At 44.2% G+C, this 17,791-nt stretch overlaps 1 protein-coding gene and 1 long non-coding RNA gene across 3 annotated transcripts in view; one reads left to right on the top strand and one right to left on the bottom strand.

Annotated features, from left to right (window-relative positions):
• ENDOU (endonuclease, poly(U) specific) overlaps positions 1–17,791 on the bottom strand; it is a 35,150-nt gene that overhangs the window by 8,528 nt on the left and 8,831 nt on the right. The window contains exons 2-4 of the mRNA XM_035101377.3: positions 14,134–14,268; positions 13,495–13,533; positions 12,673–12,838 (exon numbers count right to left, since the gene is read on the bottom strand). Of these exons, the coding sequence (XP_034957268.2) occupies positions 12,673–12,838; positions 13,495–13,533; positions 14,134–14,268 (340 nt within the window). The remainder of the gene's footprint in view (positions 1–12,672; positions 12,839–13,494; positions 13,534–14,133; positions 14,269–17,791) is intronic.
• On the top strand, positions 399–11,015 carry LOC118077683 (uncharacterized). 2 transcript variants are annotated; one of them, XR_004691668.3, is made up of 3 exons: positions 399–517; positions 5,117–5,290; positions 5,879–11,015. It is a non-coding gene; the product is annotated as an uncharacterized LOC118077683 (long non-coding RNA). The 2 variants fall into 2 exon arrangements; XR_009557229.2 differs by lacking the exon at positions 399–517 and adding an exon at positions 1,142–1,496.

Below are 17,791 nucleotides of genomic sequence, written 5' to 3' on the forward strand. Positions count from 1 at the left end.
CACCTTTGTTTCAGTAATCAGTATTACTCGTGTGTATGTTGTAGCATTAAAGAAAATAGGAAGGCTGGTACCCAACATTCAAAAAAGTATCAGTAAAGCCCAGTAAAAGGAATAGTCTCCCCTTAAAAATTGTAAATTGAATATCCACTTGCAATTAATGAACTGAAATTTTTAGATTTTGGGTGTCCACATGCAAATTTTAAAGTTGAGAATCTTAGTGAGAATTCCCACCTTTGTTTTAAGCACTAGAATGTTAAATAGATTCCACCATCCTCCTTTAAAACCTGTTTCCTGTAGCTGAGATGCAACCAGTTGAGCATCATCAAGATTTATTTGTTGTGTTTCAGCTTGGCAGTGCAGGAGGCTAATCAGGACACTTAGGTGAAAACTGTGGGGAGAGCGAGAGCGAGCAATCAAGAGAGAGAGAGCTGCAACTGTGGGATGCAACTGTTTAAAAGTGCAACTCAAGGGCTCAGTATCTTTCTGCTTCCTGCTAACCCGGAGGCACACCATGCAGGTAGGAGACGTGAGTCCAACAGGCTGGGATGGGAGTTGGGAATTTGCAGAGAGGAAGGTGGTTGAAATAAATGTACTTATGGGCTACTTTGATGTGGGTTTGTGTTTGTTTATTTTGGCTGGTTTTTGCAAAAAAAGGCTTTATTTATTAAGATACTTAAAAAGACAGAATTTAATAATCTTGCTAATTGTTAAACTGTAAGGATCATTTGTAAAAGTATATTGAAAACTAGGGTTGTTGGAATTGCAGACTGGGGGTTTCAGACGCGCAAAGGGATTCTTCCGGCGTGGTGTGTGGCGGGGAGGGTAGGCTGCTCTGGTTATCCAAATTGAATGTAGTAATAATTTGGTTGCATTTTACAAAGCCCTTCAGGGCGGTTCAGACGCTTCCTTCTAGAAAGCTCCCCTGCCCGGGAAATCTTCCTAACAGCCTTGTGAGGTGGGCTCGTTTCAATGTTTGTAGTGACTGGTTTGGGAAGCAAGGTTTTGGAAGCAGGCAGCAGTTTACTAAGATGCTGACTTTCGTTCGATAATTCATATTTTGCTGCCTATAAACCTTACTTGGTCTTTGTTAATTTTTTTGCTCTTACAGTGGTGACCGGGGGGGGGGGGAATTTGCGTATTTCTATGGGGAAAAGATAAATGTCATAAATTCATTTAGTGGCGATTAGAAAGCAGGCTTGAAAATAAATATTAGCTTGGCAGGTTCAAAGCAGGCTTGAAAACAAATATTAGCTTGGCGGGTTCAAAGTTTTTAGCTTTGTTTACTAAGTGCAAGAAAAATAAAGGTAAAGATAAAATAAAGGGACTCCTGACCATTAGGTCCAGTCACGGACTACTTTGGGGTCGCAGCATTCATCTCGCTTTACTGGCCAAGGGAGCTGGCATACAGCTTCCAGGTCATGTGGCCAGCATGACTAAGCCGCTTCCGGCGAACCAGAGCAGCGCACAGAAACGCCGTTTACCTTTCCTCCGGAGTGGTACCTTTTTATCTACTTGCACTTTGACGTGCTTTCAAACTGCTAGGTTGGCAGGAGCAGGGACCAAACAGGAGCTCACCCCGTCGTGGGGATTTGAACCACCGACCTTCTGGTCGGCAAGCCCTAGGCTCTGTGGTTTAACCCATGGTGCCACCCGCTTCCCACAAGAAAAATAAGCAGGCTAAATTGGATAGCTCATTAGTCCATGGATGGAAAATCTTTTGCCAGCCCTCACAGGTGTGGCAATGGCTAGGAATGGCTGGAGTTGTATTGTAGTTCAGGAACGTTTGCCCCATTCAAAATTTTACCCCAATGGTTAGCATTAATTGCAGTTGTTGTTGGGTTGGAAGTGAAAAATGAAGTAAAGTGCCTTTTCTTGGGGAAACCCCATTTTTTTTATGCCAGAAGGGTAGCCTTTCCCTTTAAACATTCCCACGGACTTCCTCTCAGCCATACTCATGGTGGTAACAAGCTACAGCTGCAGTGGTAATTTGGGGTGGGGTGGGACCAAACCTTCAAAGTAGGAAAGCCTCTTGAAATGGTGCAGCATTCCCTACTTTTGGGGAAAGATTTGCATGAGTGCTCCTGTACCATTTACAGGGAAGTGCTTTCCTAGGCAGAAATGAAAACATCATAACTTTGAAAATAATCACGTTGTGTAGGCATGAAAGGACTAGAGTGAGGCAGTGTCCCTTCACTAGCAGCAGCACCTATCACAGAAGCGGTGACTTTGCAAAGTGAAAAAGGTTCACCCCCAGTGTGAGCAGTGTGGTATAGTGGTCTGTTTGACTAGGACTGGGGAGACCCAGGTTCAATCCCCACTCAGCCATGCTGTTCATTGGGTTTTACTGTCCTATACATGCCTAAACTTAAGTCACACTGTGTTCTCTGTACAACCTGTTTTGCTGTGGCTGGTTACAACCTTCCAAATGCCACAAATTGCAAAAATAGCCAAATAAATTCTCTACAAAAAAAATTTTTAATAAAAAGTGCTGCTGCATATGGGGTGAGGAGTGGGCAATAGCGATTCTGGTTTTGCGTGCGTAACCCCAAGTTCCAGGACATGGGCGTAGGCAGGGGGGCAGGAGGGGGCAATTGCCCCCCCCCCTAGAAGCAGGGCCACTGGCCAGCCTGCCCCACTGCCCGCCCGGTGCCGTCTCCCTTCTCCCTGGCTGGCTGTGGGGCGGGCGGCGGGAAAGCACCAGAGCCGCGCAAAGCGTTTGGCTGGCTTTCCCTCCCTCCGCCCCACAGCCAGCAAGGGAGAAGGGAGACGTCCCTTCTAGCCGGCTGGCTGTGGGGCGGGCGGAGGGAAAGCCAGGCAACCGCTTTGCGCGGCTCTGGGGCTTTCCCTCCACCTGCCCCAGCGATTGCAGAGGGGGAGGAGGGGATCGGAGCAGCCCGATTTCGGGCTGATCCTGGCTCCCCCTCGTCCCTTCCGATCGCGGAGGGGGAGGAGGGAGTCGGAGCAGCCCGATTTTGGGCTGATCCTGGCTCCCCCTCGTCCCTTCCGATCGCGGAGGGGGAGGAGGGAGTCGGAGCAGCCCGATTTCGGGCTGATCCTGGCTCCCCCTCGTCCCTTCCGATCGCGGAGGGGGAGGAGGGAGTCGGAGCAGCCCGATTTCGGGCTGATCCTGGCTCCCCCTGCTCCCTTCCTATCGCGGAGGGGGAGGAGGGAGTCGGAGCAGCCCGATTTCGGGCTGATCCTGGCTCCCCCTCGTCCCTTCCTATCGCGGAGGGGGAGGAGGGAGTCGGAGCAGCCCAATTTCGGGCTGCTCCGATGTGGTCCCGCCCCCGCCCCTTGGCCCCGCCCCTTGCTCCCCGCCCCTTGCTCCCCGCCCCTTGCCCCCCCCTGATTTTCATCCTGGCTACGCCCCTGTTCCAGGAGCCATGTGGCAAATAGCTTTTCTATCCTACAGTGGACCCGCTGCCAGTCATGGGGCCCTTGCACCTTGCCTCATGAAATGTGTTAGATAAAAAAAAAGGTTTTCTTTGGTGTGTGGATCTGAAATGCCCACTGGAAAGAAAAGTCACAGGTGGCCGCCTTGATAAGGAGAGGGTCTCTTTAGCTTTCTGAACGCTGTGAGATCACATCTCTTGCCCCGGGTTAATTTCATAGAATCATAGGTGCAGTTAACTGTTGTAGCTTGTCTCCACTGCCCTGCTCATAACTGTGAAGACTATTCTTACGTTATGAATGGCCCTACAGCTCTATGATTCTATATCAACAGGGCAATGGCAGTTGCAATTGAGTGTTCTTTTCTAGGATATGGGGGGCAAGGAAACTCTAGACCTGTTGGGCTTAATGACTGTGCTACTCCACGTAAAGGCATGCATCTAAAGCAGGGATCAGCAAACTTTTTCAGCAGGGGGCCGGTCCACTGTCCCTCAGACCTTGTGGGGGGCCAGACTATATTTTTTTGGGGGGGATGAATGAATTCCTATGCCCCACAAATAACCCAGAGATGCATTTTAATAAAAGGACACATTCTACTCATGTAAAAACACGCTGATTCCCAGACTGTCCGTGGGCCGGATTGAGAAGGTGATTCAACCGGATTCAGCCTCCGGCCTTAGTTTGCCTACCCCTGTTCTAAAGGATGGGACTAGCCTTCCACTTGCCACTGTATCACTCCTTCCCAAGACAGGAATGTCATGTCATGAGCTACTAGTCTCTTGACTCCTGGGTGGAGTGGCCCCAGTTCCATCCTGCCCTAGCAAACTGAGAGCAGGAGCCCTGCATCAAGTTGTTTTGTTGATACGGCATCTTAAGGATGGACCCTGGCAAAGTCTGTCTCCTTAACCTCTGACAGCCTTGCAAAAAGTTCCATAGAATCATAGAGTTGGAAGAGACCACAAGGGCCATCCAGTCCAACCCCCTGCCAAGCAGGAAACACCATCAAAGCATTCCTGACAGATGCCTGTCAAGCCTCTGCTTAAAGACCTCCAAAGAAGGAGACTCCGCCACACTCCTTGGCAGCAAATTCCACTGCCGAACAGCTCTTACTGTCAGGCTGGGCAAGTGTTCCATTAGACCCAGGCTACCTGAAGGACTGTATTCTCACAAACGAACCTGCCTTGGCTCAGACCGTCAGGGGACTCCCTCCCTGGAGAAGTCAGAATGGCTCCCTCCTCACTGTCCTTCCCGCCAATGGGTGAAGACCTTCCTATTCCAACAGCAACAGGTCTTTGGGAACTGATTGGGTGTTTGTTTGTTTGTTTGTTTAGGGAAAGGCCTTTTAAATAGTACTGTGCTGTTTTAACTTTTTCTCTTTCTGTATTTCAATAGATTCATTTTCATATTGTTTAAGTTCTATTACAGTTTTAATTAAACTACTAGTTTTTAAATATGTTTTAGCTTTCTGTATTTGATCTGTGTTTTAATTTGTGTAGGTCACCTTTAGTCACAATCTGGGGGGAAGGCAGGATGTTGTTGTTTGTTGTTGTTTGTTTGTTTGTTGTTACTAATAGCAGAAGCAAGAGAAGGGATGAAACATTGCTATCCTACATAAATGGTTAACCTGTACTGTGGGTTTTGGGAGGGATGTGTTAACAAGCCCTGTAGGATACATATGTTTGTGAATGACAGTGGTGATGATGATGAAGAATTTATTTTTTGGTAGGCCGAGGAAGAACCTTTAGATTGGCTCTCAGACCATTTCCTGAACGAATCAACGCAGGGGGTTGAGCAGAATGTCTTTTCTCCATGGCTTCTGCCGGATCATCTTTGAGTACCAGCCGTTGGTCGGCGAGATCTTGGAATGTATGGATCCTGTGCTGCAGGAAATGATGGAAAGGTAACTGGGGAGCTGCTTCCCCGTCAATGTAGACAATACTGAGCTGGGTTCTTAATTCAGTTCAGCCCATTCTTCAAAACTATGAGGACTAGGATCTTTGAGGGTTTTCTACAATCAAACGGTGTATAAATACCATGAAATGCACAAACAGAATCCCACCTTTCAGGGAAAGGGCCATGGTTAAGGGTAGAGCACCATATGTACATACAGAAGGCCCCAGGTTCAGTCCCTAATGGCATCTCCAAGTTGGAGCTTATAATATCCCCTGCCTGAAACCCTGCAGAGCTGTTGATGCTGTCAGTCATATGCATACAGTACTAAGCTAGATGGACCTGGTGGTCTAATGTAAATAATTATAATAATTAATAATTACATTAGTTTCTCCTATCCACTATGGCCCTGCCCACCACTGGCATGTGGCCCCCAGAATATGGCCCAGAAGGACATGTCTTCTCACAGACACACCGCTCTTCCCTCTGAGCTGCCTACTGATCAGCTCTTCATCGTTACCAAACCGCCACCACTGTGGAACTTTGCCCTCCTCCTATGTTCATGGTGGTGTTTTATTTGCCTTGTTTTCTTGTGAAGCTCCAGCACCGTGGCAGAAGATGACAGACGGATTGCAGTCCTTCATGAGCTGCTGGAGAGGAACGCCAACTCCGTGTAGTACCAAGAGGATGTGAACTATGCATTGCTGATGTATGGGATGGTCTGAGCCGCAGAAGCCCTCCTGCGTGGTGCGACATTCGTCCATTGCCGGGCATAAAGCCAGTCCATGTGTGTGAATATGGTGCAGTAACACCCTGTTCAACAATCCCGCAAATGTCGTCCTGTGCATGACCAACATCCGTGTCCGCAGTTGACTGGTACGTGTGGCGCAAAGGCCCCAGAGACTGGAAACACCCCCTTGGTAGATCAGCGATCTTCTTGGTCCACCCTTGAAGTCAGACAGCCGCCTCCGCAGAGCTGCTCAGGTCTATGAGGAGATACTTTTTCAACATGTTGGGAAGCAGGGGGGCCTTGACTTTTTCGTCGATCAGCCAGGGTGTGAGATGCTGCCACAGGAAAACCCGGCATATCTGCTTCAAGGGCTCCAGCTGCTTGAGGCTGGTGAAGAAGTCCAAGATCCTCTTCCCATGGAACTGGTAGTTGCTGAGGTTGATATCAAAGTTGCTGGGGAACTTGATCTGGGAGCTTGAGGCCATGAGCTCCAGCACCATCTCAGCCTTCTGAAAGAGGTCGGCAGAGAAGGTGTCGTCCTCTGACCCACTCAGATCCACACACCCAAGAAAACCTTTTTTTTAATTTTTTTTAACCACATATCACGAGGCAAGTTGCAAGGGCTCCATGGCTCATTTGAATGATCTATTATTATTTCTGTAAGTTTAGCCAGTTCAAAATATTCACTTAGTTTTAAGAGCCATTCTTCTTTTGTTGGCAACACATTACTTTTCCAATATTTTGCAATCACGATCCTGGCAGCCGTGATTGCATATAAAAAAAACTCTTCTTTTTTTGTCCTTTGGAATGTCTGGTTGTTGTTTTTTGTTTTTGGAAAGGAGAGTCTCATCATTTTTAATTCTTCTTATATCATGTCCTAGAATATGTTTATTCTGGGGCACCTCTACCACATGTGGAATAGAGTTCCCTCCTTATGGTTGCACCTCCAACATTTACTACTGATTTTTTTTAAAGCCATTTTTCTCAGGTCAGATACCACTGATACACCTTTAGGAAACTTTCTTTGATCATATAGCAAGCCGTAAATCTAATATCATTTTTCCAAAAAAATTCCCACTTGTCTAATTCTATATTATAGCTGAAATATTGGGCCCATATTATCATTATGTCCTTTACCTCTTCATCTTTCAGATGCCAATTTAGTAATAACATATACATTTTGGACAAATTCTTTTTATCGTTTGAAAGAAGTTCTTTATCTAGATCAGATTATCTTGTTGAATCCGTTCCTTTTTTATCATGTTCAAAGCTTATACCAAATTGTTTTAATGTATCGTATTTCTTCAATTTCAGTTGGTTGTTTTCTTCTAGTAAATCTTTATATGTCTGCCAATTGGTATCCATATTTTTTCCTTTTTACAGCCATTGCCTCCATTGGTGATAAACACCATGGGGTTTTCGGCTCCAACAATTTTTTATTTCTTTCAAATATTGCTTTTCTGATTATGTGGTTGTGAAATCCCTTGTGTATTTTCACTTTATCATAACCTGGATATCCATGCCATCCTACTATATTGCCCCATCCCTCTAAATCTAATAAATTGACATTCTTTAAAGTCATCCATTCCTTCAGCCAAACAAAACATGCTGCTTCGTAATACAACCTGAAATCTGGCAATGCAATGCAAAGCTGAAATCTGGCAATGCAACCTGAAATCTAGCAATCCTTAGTGTCTGTTAACAATTTAAATTTTATCCTAGGTTTTTTACCTGGCCAAATACCTGTGCCATTCTTTGAAGCAGTTAAGTCCATTAATAACTTTTGATAAAATAAGAATAATAGAGAAAACTGGGTATTGAAACCTGCTTAACCTAAATCATATATCCCAGTTTCCAGCGGCCCTTTAAAGTATGCTTCATGCAGAGTATATACAGTCAGAATTCGACCTGGCTAAGAAAACACCACCAAGAGCATAGGGAATTATCTCCCTTATATGAAACCCCTTACTAGCTGCACACTTGTAAAAGTATACAGATGAAAATACAAACAGTTGGGTTTCTTTAACTGAAACTAACTCTAAAGAGACTTTAAACTAAAGATAAATGCTTTCTCTCTTAGCAACTTTATCTACCCACATTCCAACCTTCAAACCATTCCAAACCTCCCACAAACTCCCACATAACTCCCATTAAACTACCCAAGAATTAACAGCAAACTAGCTTTATAACTAAGCAACTCTCATACTAAGATTCAACTAAGGAATCTCTTAAACTGAGAGTCTCTCTTACTAAGATTCAACTTGGAATCTCTTAAACTGAGAATTAAATCACACTGAGAGATATTTAACTGAGAGATACATTCAACTGAGAGAGTGATCTACTAAGAGATACAGAAAGCTTTCTGGCAGAGCCTTATATACAAGGAGCAGAGCCCACGCCTGTGAGTAATTAACAGAAATCACCGGCACCTGTTTCTCTTAAACAAACAGTATTTACATTAGACCAGCTCTAAAGTAACTCGACTATTCAAAAAATCCAACAATAACCGGGATGGTTTGAAAAAGGAACAATATTTTTGGAAGGATTACCATTTTAATCGTTGAGTTTCTCCACCATAATGACAGTTTTAGTCTATTCCAACTTCCTAACTCCTTTTTTATTTCATTCCAGGCCTTTGTATAATAATCCTTATAGAGTCTGAGATTGTTTTTCATAGTGATCCAAATTCCCAGGTATCTGGCTTTGTTAGTCACTTTTAATCCTTTTTCCAGCTCTGCTTTTTCTTGTGCATCCAAATTTTTCACCATACGTTTTGTTTTTTCTTTGTTAACTTTAAACCCATATAGTTGGCCGAATTCATTCATTTTCTCTAATGTTATTAAAATACTTTCTAATGGGTTTTCTGTTGTGATTTTCAAGTCGTCTGCAAATGCCTTAACCTTCTAGGCTCTTTCCCCCAGTTTTACCCATGCTATTTTTGGATCACCCCTAATCACTTTTAGGTGTGTTTCTAACACTGTTACGAAGAGAAGGGGCGACAGTGGGCACCACTGCCTTGTTCTTTAGAGATGTCGGAGGAATCTGACAATTCATTATTTATAATCAGTCTTGCCCTTTGGGATTTATATATTGCTTGAATTCCACTACATATTTTCTCTCCTAATCTCATTGTTTCAATAGTTTTTAGCATGTACTTCCAAGATACATTGTCGAAAGCTTTTTCAGCATCGACTAGCATCAGGGCTGCCTTTTAGTCCAGCCTCATTTCTAAATATTCAATTACCGGTATATCTATTAGCATCCTCGTATTGTCTTTATCTCCCCGGTAAAAAAACACGGATTGGTCCTCATTAATTATTCTTCCCCCCAATTTTTTTTTAAATCTATTAGCCAAAGATTTTGCAAATATTTTGTAATCCGTGTTTAATAGAGGGATTAAATCCTAGTTTCAGACAGATTTGAACCTTGTTTCAGTATTAATGTTAATAACGCCTCCTGCCATGATTTTGGGACCTTCCCTTCTAATATTTTGTTCATCATACCTCCCAGTACTGATAGTACTCAGTACTCTTCCATTTTCTTATAATACATTATAGAGATTCTGTCTGGCCCTGGAGATTTTCTGACTTTAGATTTTGCAATCGCGTACTTTATTTCGCTAATGTTTATGGGGGCATTTAAATATTTTTGTTCTTCTGTTATCAATGGTAATCTATTATTGGTCAGGAATTCTTCTATTGTATTTTCAGCCTTCTCTTCTGCTTTATATAATTTTTTATAGTGATTTATTAGACACACTTTAATTTTTTCTGAATTGTTTAACGTTTCTAATATTTATTTTCAAGTGGCATCTGCTTTGTCATTGTCACTGAATGAATTTATGACATTATCTTTTCCCCATAGAAATACGTTAATCCCCTCCCCCCCCCCGCTGCCACTGCCAGTAAGGGCAAGAAAATTAACGCAGACCAAGAAAGTTTTATAGGCAGCAAAATACAAATTATCAAACAAAAGTCAGCATCTTAGTAAACTGCCACCTGCTTCCAAAACCCTGCTTTCCAAACCAGTCACTACAAACATTGGAACAAGCCCACCTCACAAGGCTGTTGGGAAGATTTCACAGTCCTTTTAAGTAACTTAATAAAGCCTTTTTGCTAAAACAGCAAAAAACAAAACAAAAAAACCCATATCAAAGTAGCCCATTAAAATGTTTATTTCAACCACCTTTCTCTCTGCAAATTCCCAACTCCCATCCCACCCTGTTGGACCCATGGAGGCCCACAGCTGCCTCTCTCTCTCTCTCTCTCTCTCTCTCTCTCTCTCTCTCTCTCTCTCTCTCTCTTGATTGCTGGCTCGCTCTCGCTCTCCCCACTAGAGATGTGAAGGCCCGGAAAACCCCCAGAAAAATTGGGGAAACCCCCAGGTTTTTTCTGTTTTTTCCCTGAAGCCTTTTTTGTTTTGTTTATCGGAAAATTGGAAAAATAAAAAATAGATTACGGAATGTTTTATTTTAACGTGATGAATAAAATATTTTAAGATAAGGGGTTTAAATATTTTATAAATCCTTTTTAAAAAACATGTATTGTATCAGATTATTCTAATTTCTGTGAGAACAAGCAAGTCCTAGGTTACAAACTGAACTCTCCAATGCAAGAACAAGATACACTTCTTCCTTTAGGAGGTGCTGTTGTCACCAGAAAAGAAAAAGGTTTCAGTTTTGTTTTTGCATACGTGTGGTATGCATTGGTTCTGTTCCTCTTCACTAGGCCTCAAAGCACTGGAAGAAAATATAGAGCAACAAAAAGGGCCTTAAAGTATATGTGTTGTTGTGGCAATCAGAGAAGTGTTGTGAAAGAAAAAAAAGAAATGAAAATATTTTAAACATTAAATGCTGTAAAACAGTCTTTAAAAAAGTGAAATAAACTAATTTTAGCATATAGTAGTAGCTAAAGTGATTAACAGACCACACATATCAGTGTGAGGAAATACATAAGGTCTCATGGGCAAAACATGGGAGGTGGAGTAAGCATGTTGCATAGCAAACAGTGATGAATGGCAAGTTAAATTTCAGTTCCTGTTTGGATAAACTATATTTTTAATATGCTAGTTGTGATAATTTTATGCCCATTAAAATTATCCATAGTTATATTTTATGTTTCTAAAGTAACATAACTACTTTCAATCTGGAAAAGAAAAAAGTGGAAAAGAAAAAAGAAGTGCTAATGTAGCATTTTTTTTTCCATTTTTCCGAAAATTTCCAGTTTCCCCCGGAAAAATACGAGGGGGGGGGAGGAGAATGGGTTTTAGTCAGAGTTTCAAAATTTCCGGTAATTTTACATCTCTACTCCCCACAGTTACACGTATCTTTTCATCTAAGTGCAGGTTGGAAGTTTTGGTTTCAACTGCTGCAGGATCAAGTTGAAGTGGAATAGTTATTTTTAATCTGCTCTTTACAAACATTAAATGCTTAAGTCTTGCTTGATAGGGTTTCATCAGAGCTCCCGCCATAGGTTATTTAAGTGCCAGCCTTGCAAATGTGTAACATTGACGTTGAATGGTCTTGGGGCACCTGCAGAGTGCTTTTTGTGGTCTGGGAAAGGGTTATGCTTCAGCTGCATGGACATGGCAGACAAGAACAGTCTACCTCTGAATACCAAATAATGAGTTGCAACTGGAGAATACAGTTGTGCTCAGGTCCTGCTTGGGGTTTTCACTTTGAGGGGCATCGGGCCAGGGCAGTCTTTAGCACATCGGGCGCCCTGGTGCAGGGATCCCTCGGGCGCCCCCCACGCTCACTTTTTTTTAAAAACAAAACTCTGCACCTCCAGCTCTTCCCCTCCATTTTTTAAAAAAGGCTCTTACCTTCCCTGGAGGAGCGCGCCGTCTCCCCCGAGCCGGAAGGCCTCGGGGCGAGGGAAGGGAGAGCGCGGCCTGCAGAGAGGCCCGGTGTCCCAGCCCCGTGGAGCCAGCAGGAAGAGCCCGCTCCTGCAGTCCGGAGCCGTCCCGCCGGCAGCGGAGGCCAGATGGGCGCCATGGAGCCAGCGGGCAGCGGGGAGAGTCCTAGACTGTGGGAAGGCATCCGAGCCTTCCCGCCACAGGAACGCCAATGAAACGCAGCGCTGGGGTGAGGGATGACCCTGGCGCTGCAGAGCGGAACAGGGTCCTAGTGCCCCTGCTCCGCTCACTTACCTCCCTAAGCGGAGATCCTGAGCGGCGCAGCTGGCTGAGGGAAAAGGGAGGCCGCCGCGCAGCTCCTCCACTTGCTGGGGCGCCCCTCAGCGCCCCCTCAGCGCCCAGGCGCCCTGGTGCCCCGCACCACTGGAGTCAATGGGCAAGCCGGCCCTGCATCTGGCTGGCCACTGTGAGAACAGGCTGGCCTGATCCAGTACCATAGCCAGGGCAGTCTTAAGCGCCCCTGGCACTGTGGAGCAGCGAATCCCTCCGGCGCCCCCCCTACCCCGTTCCCCAGCGCAGTGGGCTGGTGGGCGGGCGCAGCGTGGTTGCCGTGGGCGCAGCTGCGCGTCGAACTGGCGGACCGGCCGGCCAGTGGACGGGCGCAGCTCGCGGCGCCCCCCTGGCGGGCCGGCGCCGTGGTGCCCTGCGCCACCGGGGGTCTACCTAGAGCCGGCCCTGACCATAGCCAGAGTCTTATGCTCTTAAAAACAGGACACCTTCATGCATCAAGTCTGTGCGGAACTCACGGTTCTGGGGATTGGTCCTGGTTCTCCTGGTTCTTTGAAGCTAAGTGTTGCTTGTTAAGGGTGATATCAGCCTCCCCAGCTCTGTTAATGTCGCTTTGGTAAAGCTGCTCAGATGTTTGTTGCAATTCTTCATTGGTGATTGCGTCATCACTACTGGAGAATTCTCCTGTGGGAGAGACAGACGTTTGAGTGTAAGGACAACCTTCTGGATCAGCCCAATGACTCATCTAGTCCAGAACCCTGTTCTCACTGTGGCCCACCAGGTGCCTGTGGGAAGCTTGCATGCAGGACCTGAGCATAGAATCATAGAGTTGGAAGAGACCACAAGGGCCATCCAGTCCAACCCCCTGCCAAGCAGAAAACACCATCAAAGCATTCTTGACATATGCCTGTCAAGCCTCTGCTTAAAGACCTCCAAAGAAGCAGACTCCACCACACTCCTTGGTAGCAAATTCCACTGTCAAACAGCTCTTACTGTCAGGAAGTTCTTCCTAATGTTTAGGTGCAATCTTCTTTCTTGAAGTTTGAATCCATTGCTCCGTGTCCGCTTCTCTGGAGAAGCAGAAAACAATCTTTCTCCCTCCTCTATATGACATCCTTTCATATATTTTAACATGGCTATCATATCACCCCTTAACCTTCTCTTCTCCAGGCTAAACATACCCAGCTCCCTAAGCACAACAGCACTTTCCCACCTCGGTTTCTCCACAGAAGCAACCAACAAGTCTCACCAATGAACCAACTCATCACCTGCTCCTGGTTTCAGTTATTCTACATGTCACAAACAACTCATCTAAAAAGCAATGCAAGTACAGTACTCACCATCAAATACTGTGCCCGTTTCTTTGCCATCTGCATTAGCTGATAAAAGAAAGGAGAAATGATTGTACACAAACTGTATCAAGGCCCCTTGACCAGTGCAAAATGAACCAAAACCCATTAGTCAAGTGTTGTTTTTGTTGTTGTTTTATACCCCATCTTTTCCCCTGACCAGACAGGTATAAACCTTTTCCATTTATATGAATGTTTCTGTCATACCAAACTGTTGCATCACATATTGGGAGCACTTGACATAAAAAGGTAGATGGTTTTCACAATGGGAAAGATTGCCACACCTTTCCACCACCCCCCTTTACATCCTTGTTGTGCTTACCTGGACTACAGGTGTTTCACATGGAGAAGATTTGCACAACTTCCCAAGTTACACAGCTTTCTCAGCAGATGTACTACTTCCAGACATTATCAGTTCTCAAGATCAGATCCAGACATTGTACTTCAGTGTGTTTGTGTATGCGCGCGCGCACACACACACACACACACACACACATAACACAGAGATACCAGTAGTTCACCATCTGTTTCCCACAGAGGAGGCCAACCAGAAGCCTTTAGGAAGACAACTTAAGCAGGAAATCACCCAGGAGAACTTTAGTAACATTAACGTCCAGAGTTTTCACTCACCTTGCTGGCAATGGTTATGGTAGTCGTCACAACAGTTCTGGTATTGTTCACATTTCCTATTGCAGTGGCAAACATCTTTTGGATTGTATTTCTCATTGCATCGCCCTTTGCAGGAATCAGGGGGGCCATACAAAGCTGAAATAAAGTTTGTTGGGGGGTGGAATCTGGATTAGCAGACTGCAGTAAAAGAGAAAGTGGGCTGATGCAGAAAATGGGGTAGTGCCACTATAGGTTAGAAGGGCTAGTGGAGTACAACCATAATAAACATTTCAGAAACATTTATGGTTTGTGTTATCAGAATGCTGCAAGAAGTGGGTTCCTTAGAATATACAGGGGATGCTACTGGCTAGCCTAATCCATGCAAAAAGGAAGCTGCCAGATCAGATAATTTGTCCATTGTCTACTCTGAGTGCTCTCCAGTATCTCAGGTGTGGGTACATTTCAAATCAACTGCAGCCTCACATTTTTAACCTGGAGATGCCAGAGACTGAACCCTGAGCATTCAGAATACAAACACATGCTGCAGCCTTGAGCTATCATCCCTTCTCAGCTCCTTAATTATGCCGGATCTGGTTACAGTTGTGAGTATGAAGGAAGTGCTCTGTACTCACTTAGAGACACTCTTACCAATAACAATAATGGTCTCTAAGGTGCTACTGGAAGGATTTTTTTTATTTTGTTTTGCCTGCATCAGACCAACACGGCTACCTACCTGTAACTATCCTATGCCAGGCACCAGTTATTACTAGAGTTACCTCCTTTTCCTCACCAGCTCTGCTCTTGTGCCTTAACAGCATGCAGATCTCCCCACCCCAGAAGATAAAAGCAGAGCACCCAAAGAGCTAGATCAGAAAAGAACACAAGCTGGCAACCCTCCTCCCCTCCTTTGTTCCCATTCCCTGTCCATCTAAAGTACATTATAAATATTATATGCAAAGAACCACAATACCACCTGTAATAGCACAGAGGTAAGGAACATGGCTAGCTGTTTTGGACCACAACTTGCATCCGCCATGGCCAGCATGGCCAATGGTCAGGGGAGATAGGAAATGGGGTCCAGAATTTCTGGAGGGCACCACACTGACGATCTGCCTTGAGGTTTTTTTAAAAACTGCTTTGACTCTTTTATTTACAATCAAGCAGCATATATTTTTTAAATGAAATAAGCACCCCTTAGTGCAAAAAAATATGGAGTCTTAGGACATGACTTGAAGGCAAGTGATGCAGAAACTCTGGTGAAGCTAATATATAATGGGGGTGGGTGGAGGTGGTGGATTCATTATGCTTCGCCTTTTAATGTGCAGTTGCCTAATTTGCATGAACTGAAACATGAGTATCCTTCAAAATATGCACTTGCCCAGATTTTGTGGTGCACTTCTCCAAACCCAAAGAATGTATTGAAAATGTGCATGTTAGGGGAGTGTCCATAAACACGCATATAAATAACAAATAAATGCATTTCTATGGGGAAATTGCTTGCAAAAATGTGTATATTAGGGGAAATTAAATTTGAAATGTGTATATTAATACACGGGACGGAGGTGGCGCTGTGGGTTAAATCACAGAGCCTAGGGCTTGCTGATCAGAAGGTTGGCGGTTTGAATCCCTGCAACGGGGTGAGCTCCCATTGCTCGGTCCCAGCTCCTGCCAACCTAGCAGTTCGAAAGCACGTCAAAATGCAAGTAGATAAATGGGGACCACTACAGCGGGAAGGTAAACGGTGTTTCCGTGTGCTGCTCTGGTTCGCCGGAAGCAGCTTTGTCATGCTGGCCACATGACCTGGAAGCTGTAGGCCAGCTCCCTCGGCCAATAAAGCGAGATGAGCACCGCAACCCCAGAGTCAGTCACGACTGGACCTAATGGTCAGGGGTCCCTTTACCTATGTTAATACACAATAAAATGTTGATTTTTGTGATTACAAAAGTGATCCAAAGTGGCAAAGTGAAATTACGATCAGAAAAATGAGAAGCAGATAGATTCTAAAATTGACAGATCCACACATCCCTAGAAGCTATGCAAACCCTTTGGATGTGACCCTGAGTTCCATCACTGTAGATTATAAATCAAATGATTTCACATGCAGCACCACAAACTAAATATGTGTGAGTTTTCTCTTCTTCTCAGGAGGACAAGAGTTCCGCCACGCATGTTATTTGCCGATGGCAAATGACTGTAATCATGGTTTTTTATATAATGAAGCTCATAAGCTTGAGCAGAGTAGACAGTGAGACATTTTGCCATCTCCTGATCATGGTAAGAGATTCAATCTACAGGGGGTCAGCAAAATTCCCCGGAATCTGCTGTTAATGACTGGGGAAATAAAAAGCACATTTTGATTGCCAGGGGAAACCTCAATGATTTTCCAAAGTGCAAATCTGCCTCAGAACATCAGTGGAAATTGGAAGCGGACATTTCGGCAAACTATATTGCATCACGGTTTTTAAAGTTCAAAGTAGTTTGAGAAAGGGTCTGTTTCCATGGAACACACTACTTTTTTAAAACTCACTCGTGCTTCTAATAAAATTGGTGTTGTAATTTTTTGAAATAATTCACAAACCTGCAAAACATGTTTAGCAGAGATGAAAGTATGATGCAGTGACCCCTTTTTTAACTGCCTTCAGTTTTGGGGGTGGGCAGCGAGATTATCTCCACATGAAGATCAATTTGTGCTCAGTGAATGAATGAATGAGACTTTACATCAGCTAACGTCCATAGCAACAAAAGAACATTGACGTATACACAGAACAAAATAAAAAGTTGATTATATAAAACACAGTTTAGAGTCCTGAATCAGCAGTCACATAGTGGACCTTATTCTCATTGCTTGTACTCAGTACATTTGAGGGTGTCTGACACAGAGTTTGAACCATAAAGTTGCAAATTTGTTTGTTTATACATAGCCTGCCTTTTTCCCTGGCAGAGACTCAAGGCAGCTTACAGATAAAAATAAGAACAGCTAAAAACAATCATTCAAAAACAATTAAACATAGAATTAAAACTATATCTACACACACACACACACACACACACACCTTATCAAAACCATAAAAATAATTGCAATAAAAACCGTACGGCACTAGCCATTTTGTTAAAAGCAGTCAGTTTCCCAAAAGTCTTCACCTGCCGTTGGAAGGACAATAATAATAATAATAATAATAATAATAATAATAATAATAATAATAATAAATTTATTATTTATACCCCGCCCATCTGGCTGGGTTTCCCCAGCCACTCTGGGCAGCTTCCAACAGAAAAACAACAACACAGTAATCTATTAAACATTAAAAAGCCTCCCTGAACAGGGCTGCCTTCAGATGTCTTCTAAAAGTCTGGTAGTTTTCCTCTTTGACATCTGTTGGGAGGGCATTCCACAGGGCAGGCGCCACCACCGAGAAGGCCCTCTGTCTAGCTTCTCTAGGGAGGGAGTTCCAAAGTCTGGGAGCAGCCACCACTGAGAAGGCCCTGTACTACTTCCCTACCAAGCATGCCAGTGTGCCTGTGAGGGTGACGGGACTGAGAGAAGAGTTTCCTCTTCTTAGGATCTCAGAACCCAGACAGGTTCGTATGAGTGAATAGGATCTTTCAGATAAGCCATATATTAGCTCCCCTTTTCAATTTTCAACACAAAAGTTAAAAACTCAAAAACAAATTTTATTTA

This window comes from Zootoca vivipara, chromosome 2 (genome assembly GCF_965207765.1).
Source record: "Zootoca vivipara chromosome 2, rZooViv2.hap1.1, whole genome shotgun sequence".
NCBI classification, from domain to species: domain Eukaryota; kingdom Metazoa; phylum Chordata; class Lepidosauria; order Squamata; family Lacertidae; genus Zootoca; species Zootoca vivipara.